The sequence below is a fragment of the Erinaceus europaeus genome, chromosome 17 (assembly GCF_950295315.1).
Source record: "Erinaceus europaeus chromosome 17, mEriEur2.1, whole genome shotgun sequence".
Taxonomy (NCBI): domain Eukaryota; kingdom Metazoa; phylum Chordata; class Mammalia; order Eulipotyphla; family Erinaceidae; genus Erinaceus; species Erinaceus europaeus.
Window position 1 is genome coordinate 8,087,869 of NC_080178.1, and position 13,413 is coordinate 8,101,281.

At 39.8% G+C, this 13,413-nt stretch overlaps 1 protein-coding gene across 1 annotated transcript; it reads right to left on the minus strand.

Annotated features, from left to right (window-relative positions):
- Positions 1-7,702: 7,702 nt before the first annotated feature.
- On the minus strand, positions 7,703-9,111 carry LOC103110410 (olfactory receptor 10W1). The gene has a single exon (XM_007519582.2). The coding sequence runs from the start codon at positions 8,645-8,647 to the stop codon at positions 7,703-7,705; it is 945 nt and encodes a 314-aa protein (XP_007519644.1). The 5' UTR covers positions 8,648-9,111.
- Between the last annotated feature and the right edge of the window lie 4,302 nt (positions 9,112-13,413).

Genomic DNA, 13,413 nt, shown 5'->3' on the forward strand with positions numbered 1-13,413 from the left:
AAGCAGACAGGGACAAAACCCAAAAAGAAAACTACAGACCAATATCTCTGATGAACATAGATGCAAAAATATTGAACAAAATTCTAGCCAACCGGATACAGCAGTATATCAAAAAGATTGTTCATCATGACCAAGTGGGGTTTATCCCAGGCATGCAAGGTTGGTTTAATATACGTAAATCAATCAATGTGATCCACCACATCAACAAAAGCAAGACCAAAAACCACATGGTCCTATCAATAGATGCAGAGAAAGCCTTTGACAAAATACAACATCCCTTTATGATCAAAACACTACAAAAAATGGGAATAGATGGAAAATTCCTGAAGATAGTGGAGTCTATATATAGCAAACCTACAGCCAACATCATACTCAATGGTGAAAAACTGGAAGCATTTCCCCTCAGATCAGGTACTAGACAGGGCTGCCCACTATCACCATTACTATTCAACATAGTGTTGGAAGTTCTTGCCGTAGCAATCAGGCAGGAGCAAGGAATTAAAGGCCTACAGATTGGAAGAGAAGAAGTCAAACTCTCCTTATTTGCAGATGACATGATAGTATACATGGAAAAACCTAAGGAATCCAGCAAGAAGCTTTTGGAAATCATCAGGCAATACAGTAATGTGTCAGGCTATAAAATTAACATTCAAAAGTCAGTGGCATTCCTCTATGCAAACACAAAGTTAGAAGAAATTGAAGTCCAGAAATCAGTTCCTTTTTCTATAGCAACAAAAACAATAAAATATCTAGGAGTAAACCTAACCAAAGAAGTGAAAGACTTGTATACTGAAAATTATGAGTCACTACTCAAAGAAATTGAAAAAGACACAAAGAAGTGGAAAGATATTCCATGTTCATGGGTTGGAGGAATTAACATCATCAAAATGAATATATTACCCAGAGCCATCTACAAATTTAATGCTATCCCCATCAAGATCCCAAGCACATTTTTTAGGAGAATAGAAAAAATGCTACAAATGTTTATTTGGAACCAGAAAAGACCTAGAATTGCCAAAACAATCTTGAGAAAAAAGAACAGAACCGGAGGCATCACACTCCCAGATCTCAAACTGTATTATAGAGCCATTGTCATCAAAACTGCTTGGTACTGGAACATGAACAGACACACTGACCAGTGGAATAGAATTGAGAGCCCAGAAATGAGGCCCCACACTTAAGGACATCTAATCTTTGACAAAGGGGCCCAGACTATTACATGGGGAAAGCAGAGTCTCTTCAACAAATGGTGTTGGAAACAATGGTTTGAAACATGCAGAAGAATGAAACTGAATCACTGTATTTCACCAAATACAAAAGTAAATTCCAAGTGGATCAAGGACTTGGATGTTAGACCAGAAACTATCAGATACTTAGAGGAAAATATTGGCAGAACTTTTTCCCGCATAAATTTTAAAGACATTTTCAATGAAACGAATCCAATTACAAGGAAGACTAAGGCAAGTATAAACCTATGGGACTACATCAAATTAAAAAGCTTCTTCACAGCAAAAGAAACCACTACCCAAACCAAGAGACCCCTCACAGAATGGGAGAAGATCTTTACATGCCATACATCAGATAAGAGTTTAATAACCAACATATATAAAGAGCTTGCCAGACTCAACAACAAGACAACAAATAACCCCATCCAAAAATGGGGGGAGGACTTGGACAGAATATTCACCACAGAAGAGATCCAAAAGGCCGAGAAACACATGAAAAAATGCTCCAAGTCTCTGATTGTCAGAGAAATGCAAATAAAGACAACAATGAGATATCACTTCACTCCTGTGAGAATGTCATACATCAGAAAAGGTAACAGCAGCAAATGCTGGAGAGGGTGTGGGGTCGAAAGAACCCTCCTACACTGCTGGTGGGAATGTCAGTTGGTCCAACCTCTGTGGAGAACAGTCTGGAGAACTCTCAGAAGGCTAGAAATGGACCTACCCTATGGCCCTGCAATTCCTCTCCTGGGGATATATCCTAAGGAACCCAACACATCCATCCAAAAAGATCTGTGTACACATATGTTCTTGGCAGGACAATTTGTAATAGCCAAAACCTGGAAGCAACCCAGGTGTCCAACAACAGATGAGTGGCTGAGCAAGTTGTGGTATATATACACAATGGAATACTACTCAGCTGTAAAAAATGGTGACTTCACCGTTTTCAGCCGATCTTGGATAGACCTTGAAAAAATCATGTTGAGTGAAATAAGTCAGAAACAGAAGGATGAATATGGGATGATCTCACTCTCAGGCCAAAGTTGAAAAACAAGATTAGAAAAGAAAACACAAGTCGAACCTGAAATGGAATTGGAGTATTACACCAAAGTAAAAGACTCTGGGGTGGGTGGGTGGGGAGAATACAGGTCCATGAAAAATGATGAATGAAATAGTGGGGGTTGTATTGTTAAATACAACAATAACAACAAGAACAACAAAAGGGGAAAAACGGCTTCCAGGAGCAGTGGATTCATGGTGCAGGCACAGAGCCCCTGCAATAACCCTGGAGGCAAAATAAAATAAAATAATAAAATATAAAATAAAAATAAAGCAAAATGCCTAGCAGTGTGTGTGTGTGTGTGTGTGTGTGTGTGTGTGTGTGATAGAGAGAGATAACAAGTTGATTTTTAAAAACACTAGAATTTCCAAAGGACCAAAAATAGGTAGGGATATTTTAAAGAAAATCACAATAAACTGGTTTGCTCTCTATAACATTATCTGGAGCAATCACAAGCCCACAGTAATAAAGAGAAATGAGGCACTGTTGCAAAGGCAAGTGAAATCTCATTCTTTAGTTACAACCAAGCATTGGCTATATACTGCTTGCTTAAGATCCTTCGTCTGACAGATTGGACCGAGTGATAAAACCCTGCTGGGATTTTGGACATTGAAATAAGGCTTAGAGAAAGAAAGAGACAGAACCACAGATAAGAAGACGAGGTGAATCACTAAAAAGAGAATCACAGCAAAAATCAGCATCAAGCCCAAGATCGCTGTAGGAAGTCAGTGCAGAGAAGCTGTACAAATCAGGAGAAATGAGGTAAAAGTCAATGACACAGTCGTAGAAAATTGTAAGACTTGGCGTGTAGAAAAGGGATAATTAGCAGAATTTAGAGCACTGGTGTGCACCCTGAGAGTCTACTAGTTGTGTGTTGAAAGCTCCATCTTTATATTTAAACATTTATTTTATTTCATGAGATGGTGAGGGTGCCAGGAATGGAGCTCCAAGACTTCTTATTTGCAATTGCAGAACTCGTGTACTGTGTAGACGTCTAGGCTGCTAAAAGTTTATTTGGTGGTTATTGCTGTGGGATTATTTTTCCAGAGAATAAGGAGGAAACACCACAGCCCAGAAGTTTCTCCAGGTGCTAGAGTATTCTTGTGTAGGGCACAGGAGACTGGAGGCATTTTCCAGGGTGTGCTCTCTTGCCAAATATAGATCCACCTTAAGACAGAAAAGTACTTTTCAGATATTGGTAACATTAGGTGTCTCACATTTATTCAAAGAAAAAAATGATAGGATAACCATTATGATTTGTGAAATTTAAACTCTCTAGGAACTAAATTAAAGATCATACGATCAGGTGATTTCTGCCATGATCCTATTATACCTCGTACTTTTCATGATGATGAAATGGACGATGACTCTATATAGAGACTCTTATAAGATTACTGGCTTCACATGTCTATAATTTTACTTTTTAAATTCTTTTCTTTTTACCCTTTAAAAAATTTTTTTTGCACCAGATTATTGCTGAGGCTCCATGCCTGCCCCATGAATCCACTGCTTTCAGTGATAATTCCGACCCCCCCCTTATTTTTATTTGATAGGACAGAGAGAAGTTGAGACAGACAGAAAGATAGAGAAGGAAGGAGAAAGAGAGGCACCGGCAACACTGCTTCACTTCTAGTGAAGCCTCCTCCAGCAAGGAAGTGGGGGGTGTCAGTGACTTGAACCTGGGTGACCTTGAAGGTAATACGGTATTCAATTATTTATATTTATTTATTGTTTATTATTATCAAAACTCTCATTTCACTAATGGGACTCCTTATAGCAGATCCGTCATTGAAATACAGCTAAAAGCCCACTCTTTCCCTTCTTCCTGTCCTCTCTCCTTTCTGCTTTTTCTCCAGGCCTAGAACAATGCCCATATAGTAGGTGCTTAGTATCTTGAATCTGATCTCCTATTTTGAAGAACAGCTCTGACAGCAAGAGAATTTGCTTCATTTGTGGGGTTCTTATTTAAAGGCAAAACATTCTGCTGTTGACACTAGAATCATAAGTGAACACAAGAAGGAGCGAGTAGACCACAGCAGACTTGACAGTCCTCTTCATGATATTAAATTATATGAAATAATTATTTAAACATTATTATCATTTTATTGGGGGGGTGGTGAGGGCTTACAGTGAGTACAGTGTTAACACTTGGACAGAAATTCTCATCTTGGCCTAGACTTCAAATAAATCCCTCTCTCCATTGTTGCCAGTCATCTCTATCAGGAACAACAAAATAGACCCCTGTGTGGGCCCCCCCATAGGATCTTGCCCTCGACTTGGATCAACAATGGTAGAGAATGTTTTGTCCTCTGAAGGAAGGATGGACAACATACTCTATGCTATACCTGAGGAAGATGGGTGGATATTGGGGCAGCTTGGAATGTTCCTACTCATGATTACAGAATGTGAGCTCAGATCTACAGGGATGCAGAGGTCACATAGGGTCCTAAGCTGAATATGGGCCCCAAACCAAATCAAATCAATGAGGTTTACAATCAACAATATTTATACACCTTTCCCATATTAGGGAGCTACTCTCTTCCCTGATCCAGCTTTTTGTTCCTTTTCTAGCCATGAAATCATCTCCCCAGACAATAACTTGGATCTACCTGCTTATCAGATTCCAGGCTCAGGGGAAAAAAAAAAACTAGTATATCCAAAGGCCCTTTGGAATATAATTAAATATACCTACTAGCTGTCTACAAAATGGAGATCCCCCCCCCAACTCTTCATCTGTACTGTTCCAGCCTTTAGGTCCATGATTGGTCAACAATTTGTTTGGCTTTGTATGTTAATTCTCTTTCAGCCACCAGGTTCCAGATGCTGCCATGATGCGAACCAGGCTTCCCTGGACAGACAACCCAATCAGTGTGTCCTGGAGCTCCACTTCCTCACAGCCCTACCCCAGTAGGGAAAGAGAAAGGCAGGCTGGGAGTATGGGTCAATCTGTCAACACCCATGTTCAGCTGGAAACAATTACAGAAGCCAGACCTTCCACCTTCTGCATCCCACAATGACCTTGGGTCCATACTCCCAGACAGTTAAAAAATAGGAAAGCTATCAGGGAAGGGGATGGGATAGGGAGATATGGAGGTGGGAATTGTGTGGAGTTGTAACTCTCTTATCCTATAGTTTTGTCAACGCTTCCTTTTTATAAAAAAAAAAAAAGAAAGAAAGAAAAAAGAAAAAAAGAAAAGAAAAGAAATTCTCATCTTCCCAAAAGGATGAGAGTATGGATTGACTTGCCAATTCCATGCCCAGCATAGAATCAATTATAGAACCCAGACCTCCCACCTTCTGTACCCCATACAGAATTTTTGGTCCATATTCCCAGAGAGATAAAGAATAGAAAAGCTTTCAATGGAGGAGGAGGGATGGAGAACTCTGGTGGTGGGAATTGTGTGGACTTGTATCCCTCTTATCCAACAGACTTGTCATTCATTATTAAAAAAAAAAAAAAAAAAAAGAAGTCCTCATCTTACCATGACAGATGTCTGCAGAACTCTCTCACACCCCAATCTGGATCCTTCCCACCATCACGCACCACGACCTCAGAGACTTCTCCAACTCCTCCCTTTTCCTGCTTTCCCAGAGTTTTTTTCTTTGGTATAAAATCATGAAATGAAAAATTGAAAGGGAAAAGGGAACATAAAAAATAAAATTAGAAAAATAGAGATATATGTCCGGTAGAAGCACATGCTTTGCTAGGAAGGTGGGAAGTTTATACTAAAGGAATGGACAAGGCTGGTGTCACAGGTTTGGAGTCACAGTGATCAGATGGCAGTAATTACACATGGCTCAACTAATGCATGGACATCAGATTATTGAAAATAAACAACAACATATAGATGCATTTTTTTCATGGAGTTAAAAATAATAAGTGAGATGAGTCAGAAACAAAAGGATGAAGAAGGGATGATCTCACTCATAGTCAGAAGTTGAAAAACAAGATCAGAAGGGAGAACACTAAGCAGAACTTGGACTGGAGTTGGTGTATTGCACCAAAGTAAAAGACTCTGGGGTAGAAGGGAGAGGGATCAGGTCCTGGAACATGATGGCAGAGGAGGACCTAGTGGGGGTTGAATTGTTATGTGAAAATGTTATGCATGTACAAACTGTTGTATTTCACTGTAAACCATTAATCTCCCCCAATGAAGAAATTGAAAACAATTAAATATACTCGGCAATGTATCAAGTATGGGAAATGGTAAAATGGAATGATAATCACGGGAAAGTTCATCTGTTCTTTCTGAAGCCAGTGAGATAACATTTGAAAGCATGTTTTAAGATTGAATATGGGCCAGGTGGTGGTGCACCTGACTAAGCCCTCACATTATAGTACACAAAGACCCAGGTTCAAACCCCTGGCCCCCATCCACAGGGGGAAAGCTTCACAAGTGGTGAAGCAGGCCTGCAGGTGTCTGTCTCTCTCTCCCTGTCTATCCCCCCTCCCTTCTCAACTTCTGTCTCTATCCAATAATAAATAAGTAAAAAAAAACAGAATGAATAGTAATATTTTATTATTATAGGGAAACTGAGTTGCTAATGCATTTTGCTAAAACATATAATACTGGAAGAAATACTTTCTTTATGTTTATTATATGTTTGCTGCTCTCTGTCTTGTATACACTTTCTCAAAAAGTTAGCTCATTCAGCCTGCTCTGCTTCCCTGCTGTCACCTAGGCTAAGTCAATGGGGAAGGGTGGGTGGATGTTTTCCCTGGCTCTTTTCTTGCAGAATCTTAATTCTGTCAACAGTTGATTTTCCTCCAAAGCCACATTTCTTAACAGATGGTTTCAATAGATGTCTTTGTCACTGGTGTCAGATAATACTATCGCCTCTTGCCATTCAAGCTTAGGGGTAATATGGCTTCTTACTATTGCTAGTAGGTAAGTGCCTTGGTAGCTTGTTGATTCCCCAACTTATGACCTCATTAAATAATCTTTAATTACATTTCCAACAGTAAAATCTGCTGAATGAGTAATATGTTTGCAGCTGATATCTAGACATTATCTTAGGAATTCACTCCTTACTACCTTATATTGCCATATATTTTTGCAAGATGGAATATAAGTAAAAATAAAATGATTGAAGCAGGTCTTCAGGTGTCTTTGTCTACCCCTCTGTCTTCCCCTCCTCTATTTCTCTCTGTCCTATCCAACAATGACAACATCAATAACAACAACAATAATAACTACAACAACAATAAAAAGACAACCAGGGCAACAAAAAGGAAATTAAAAAAACTTTGAGTCTATAAAATAAATAAAATGATGTGGATATTTTAAAGATGTTTATATACATAGCTAAATAATATCCAGGTAATTTGCAGTATTTTAAAGGACAATTTTAATATCAACCAAGAGATATACCAGTGGCTTGGACGTTTACAAGAGAGGGAAACAGCTATCTTATCCTAAGTTTTATGCAGAAGGCTACTCCTGGTAAGAATTTTCCCTATAGCCCCTTTCATCTCATTGTTCCTCAGGGTGTAGATAAGTGGGTTGAGTAGTGGGGTTCCCAGTGTGTACACCAGCGAGATGAACTTATCGTGCTTGGGGTCGTAGCTGGAGTTGGGGCGCAGGTACATGAAGGCACAGCAGCCATACTGCAGCAGGACCACCATGAGGTGGGAGGAGCAGGTGGAAAAGGCCCTGTGGCGGCCAGCTGCCGAGTGGATCTTGAGCACAGCGCTCACAATGAAGGCATAGGAGGTGGCAATGAAGATGAAAGGCACAGCGATGGCCATGGTGGCTGCCGCCAGAACCGAGTGCTCATGGATGTGACTTTCGGCACAAACAAGGCGCATCACCGGTGGCGCGTCACAAAAGTAGTGCTGGATGCCGCGAGCCCGACAGAAGGGCAGGGAGAAGATGAAAGCCACCAGTTGTACAGACAGGAACAAGCCAACCACCACGGAGGCCACAACCAAGCGAACACACAGAGCTGAAGTCATGATGAGGGGGTACTGCAAGGGATGGCAGATAGCGACATAGCGGTCATAAGCCATGACAGCCAAGAGGAAGCAATCGGCACTTCCAAGTCCAATGAGAAAAGCCATCTGGGTGGCACAGCCTAGTAGGGTGATGGTCTTCTCTGTCTGTAGGATGTTGGCCAGGATGTGGGGCACCACTACGGCGGTGTAGCATACTTCTACCCCGGAGAGGCAACCCAGGAAGTAGTACATGGGTGTGTGCAGCCTGACTTCTGTCTGGATGGCCACCACAATGAGGATGTTGCCCGTGATGACCAAGGTATAAACCAGGCTGACTCCGAGGAAGGCCAGGATTTGCAGGTCTGGGTGGGAGGGATAGCCCAGGAACACAAATTCCATCAGCAGTGAGCGATTCCCCCAGCTCATCGAGCTAACGGCTTTTCTTTGTTGAGTGTTAACAAAAGCAAGAAGGAAGAATCAGATTGGCAATATATTAGTTCACACTCTCAATCGCAGATTTAATCTGTTTCGGGCTGGAATTAGACACTAGGAGAATTAGTACTAATTCATTTTTATTTACCCTTTTACTAAGTTTCTCCATGAAGACCTCTGTTGCTTAATTTCTAGTTGTTAAGAGTTGTTTTAAATCATATAGAGATTTTTATTTTTTTTTTAAGGATGAGTGAGGGAAGTTGCTGGAATTCAATGACTACTTATAGAAACAGTGGCATTAACAAGTAAATTATTGGCCCGGGTGGTGGTGTGCCTAGTTGTGTGCACAACATACCAAGCTACCAAGAACAAAAACTCAGGTTCAAGCCCCAGGCCCCCACCTGAAGGCAAGAAACTTCATGCATGATGGAGCAGGGTCGTAGGTGTATCTTTCTTCTCTATCTCCTCCTCCCCTTTCAATTTCTCTCTCTTAGCAAGAAAAAAAGAAAGGAAGAAAGGAAGGAAGGAAAAAGTGAAGGAAGGAAGGAAGAAGTAAAAGAAGGAAGGGTGTGGGGCTATGTGTAAGCTTGATAGAGCTTAGGGAGAACTCACCCCCATCCTTGGATGGAGGTCTGAGAAGGTACCCCCTTTGTGAGTCTCTCTCAACCTAGGTGAGCAGAGGGGAGAAACTCAGACTTGGTTCTTCCTTTCTTGACTCTCAGGCCCACGAAACCTCACTGCCTCTCTTCATTAATGCAGGCCACATGGCCCCTGCCTTAAGGTTCATTTACTCAAAGTTCACAGAGGAGAACACACCTTATCACACACTCCTAGCAGTGTCCTTTGATCTCCTTCATTTGCTTATCTTCTCTCTATCTTGCCGTAACTGGTTCAACCCCTATTCTCCCCTCAAACGCCTTTAGGTAATTCAATGCCTGCATCAGGAGACTAATTATCTTGACCTTTATGTATCTGCATCAATTCTTGTCATACCAGCCCCCTACCATAGGGGCAAGCTGACCTTTAAGAAACCTGTAATTTCTGACATGTTTGAAATATGTTCTTTGTTTGGTTTTCTATTTAAACCTTTGCCTACCTGCTAATAAACGAGATCTGAGATCTGAGATCTGAGTACACTGCAGTCTCCCCGGTGTCTTTACTTTGTGTCATCCCTTGTGAGAGCGAGAAAGAACTGGTCCGTTACCTTTTTCCTGGAGATCACCCCGCCAGAAAGCCGACAGAAGGGAGGAAGGAAGCGGAGAGAAAAGAAGAGGACAGGACAGGAAAGGAAAGAAATAAATGGCTGTCAGGAGTGGTGGTTTAGTTTGCATGCACCAAGCCCTAGCAGAAACCCTATGACAATAAAACTAAATGAATCAATAAACTAAATGCTTGCCGTGAATTCACAGAACAGTCCTTAGTAGTGTTTCTGAGTCTCAGTTTCTTCATTTGAAAAAATGAGTAGTCTGGAGAGACAGCATAATGGTTATACAAAAGACTTTTCATGCCTGAGATTCCAAGGTCTCAGGTTCAATCCCCAGCACCATCATATGCCAGAGCAGGGCTCTGGTATTTCCCTGTGTCTCTCTGTATCTCTAGCTTCCTCTCGTTAAAATATAATTTTAAAATGAAGTTATAACTAAACATGTAATATTATGTATAATAATATAGTGCATAAGTATATATATATGTTTTCTTACAAGCAAGTTCAAGGGCAGTCTCCCTTATTTATATCTGTACATCCCTATACAACTCAGGAGATGACACATCAGTTATGGACACTTAGTTATTACATATTTTATGTTTAAATATAATGGAAAATACATCTTTTACACTTTTTTTTTTTTAACCAGAACACTACTCCTTTCTAGTTTTTGGTGGTGCTGGAGATTGAACCTGGGACATAGAAGTCTTAAGCATGAAAAATTTTTGCATAAATACTCTGTTATCTCTTCCACCCTATACCTTTACATTTTCTTCTCTTTTAAAGGACAGTTCACTATCAGCCCCATCCATGTTTAAGGGTCTTAATGGAAAACAACCTCATAAACCCTAGGGGCAAATAACTGGGCTACAATACAGAGAAAAAAACAACATTGCTTCACTACTGAATAGTAACATATAAAAGGATGCCAAAAGAATAATTCTTTTTTTAAAGATAAAATTCATCTTCACTTAAGAGATAATTAAAATTACTAAAGTCTGCATCCACATATTACATACATAACTAGTAAAATATATAAACACACACCAACTAAAAATAAAACCTTACATAACAACCATGTGAATCTTATAGCAAGCAAAAGTGTTAACTTATTAATAGTAAGATTACAGTGTCTCCATTCTCCCACCTCCCAAAGATAACCACCATAGCTCTGACAAATCAGTTTGTAAAACAGTTTGCAGAGAGCAAAATATTAACACACTCATTGTATATACATGGGGAAATGCATTTTTCATAATACAGAAAGCAGAAATTCTAAAGTAAGTCTACCATTGATATTATGAGTGAAATCTGTGTGGTAATGTCTTTGGGAAATTTTATTATAGTTAATCAGAATCATAGTATTTTTTTAATTTTTTATGTATTTATTTATTTATTTTGCCTTCAGGGATTGCTGAGGCTCGGTACATGCACTACAAATCCACTGCTCCTGGAGACCATTTTGTTGCCCTTGTTGTTATTGTAATTGTTGTGATTGTTTTTGTGGTTGTTGGATAGGACAGAAAGAAATGGAGAGAGGGGAAGACAGAGTAGGGAGAGAAAGATAGACACTGGCAGACCTGCTTCACTGCTTGTGAAGCTACCCCCCTGCATGTGGGAAGCCTTGAGCCAGTCCTAGCTACTTCATGCATGTGTGCTTAACCTGCTGCGCTACCGCCCAGTCGCCAGACTCATAGTATCTTAATGACTCTTCCCAGGACCAATAGTAAAATAGTTATATAGTATGTAATTCCTAGACTTGGAAGTGACTCTAGAATTGTCCTGTGTTAGACTGACTCTCCAATACAGTATCTGAACAGGCCTCCTTCAATGCTTTAGAAACTTCATTACCTCTTGGCTCTCTTGATCCATTGTTGGGAAGCTCGATTCTATAAAAGTTCTTTCTTGAAACTGCCTAAAACAGACGTCCCTCCATGCAACTCCAGAATATTCATTCTGTCCATTTCAACAAAAGCACTTCAGATGCTGAAGTCCCTTCAGAATTCAGTCCTAAGTTACTTAGTTATTTCTCACACCACATAGCTTTGATATGTCTCACAACTCTAGCTCTGGATAGTCTCTTATTTTAAACAATTTCCTTCTAAATGCTTTATATCTTAACTCTTTCACAGCCACTAGGTTCCAGATGCTAGCATGATGCCAACCTGACTTTGCTGGGCAGATGAGCCCATCAATGTGTCCTGGAGCTCTGCTTCCCCAGAGCCCCACCCCACTAGGGAAAGAAGAGACAGGCTGGGAGTATGGCTTGACCTGCCAACGCTTATATTCAGTGAAGAAGCAATTACAGAAACCAGATCTCCCACCTTCTGTATCCCATAATGATCCTGGGTCCATATTCCCAAAGGGATAAAGAATAGGAAAGCTATCAGGGGAGGGGATGGGATATGGAGTTCTGGTGGTGGGAATTGTGTGGAGTTGTACCCCTGCTATCCTATGGTTTTATCAATGTTTTCATTTTGTAAATAAAAAATAATTTTTTAATGAAGAAAAAGGCAATCTATGCTCAAGTGGATATTACATTTGAATGCAACAAATTCTGTTCTTTAAATTACCATGCACATATTAGTTCATCCTGAACTAATTTACTAAAGGTGGTAATATTTAAGCTGACATCTGGAAATTGTATATGAACTAAGAGAAGAGGCAGACAGAGCAGTGAGTTCCATTGCACAGGTAGACACAATAGTGGATTTTAAATGAGAATGAAACATAATATTTACTTATTGTTTTTCAGAGTTGCTACCCAGTGTGTTGACTGAGGCTGAGGCAAACCAAAAGCACTTTAGCATCTTGTCCAGAAATCTGACTCAGGCTAGCGTCTGTTCCTGAAGCCACACTCAGTGCACGGCCTCCAAGCACACCTCATTTACCTGCTAGGTCCACTGTTGGTAAAGGCATGAATCTACCCTCCTGATGTTCCATAGTGATATAAAGCACTGATTAATCAGTAAAAATATAAAACTTGGATAGGAGTTGGTGTATTGCACCAAAGTAAAAGACTCTGGGGTGGGGATGGGGAGGGTTCGGGTCCTGGAACATGATGGCAGAGAAGGACCTAGTGGGGCTGAACTGTTATGTGGCAAACTGGGACATGTTATGCAAGTACAAACTATTGTATTTTACTGTTAACTGTCAACCACTAATCCGCCAATAAAGATATTTTTAAAAAACCTCATAAAATTACCTCTTAAAATAAAAAAAAAGAATTAATACAACTCATCTACTAAGGTATAAATGAGATTAAATGAAATGTTTAGAACACTTGGTTTAATGTATGAAATCTATTATTTATATAAATGGTAACTACTGCTTTATTTCTTTTAGTTTGCGAATAGGATAATATTAAGACAATATTATCTTAGAATCAAAGTCATATGTAAACAGTGGCTTTTTAAATGAACTCTCAAACTCTACCAAAACTTGCATTATTTATTATCTTAATATTTCTTTGATTAAAATTAGTCATTACCAGAGTATTCAGAAAAAGTTGATCTTCCCAAGAGAAAAATCTTGTAAATCACCATTTGAACTGATT

Coding starts and splice junctions, on each gene's coding strand:
- LOC103110410 (XM_007519582.2), bottom strand. CDS start 8,647: ATGAGCTGGGGGAATCGCTCACTGCTGATGGAATTTGTGTTCCTGGGC.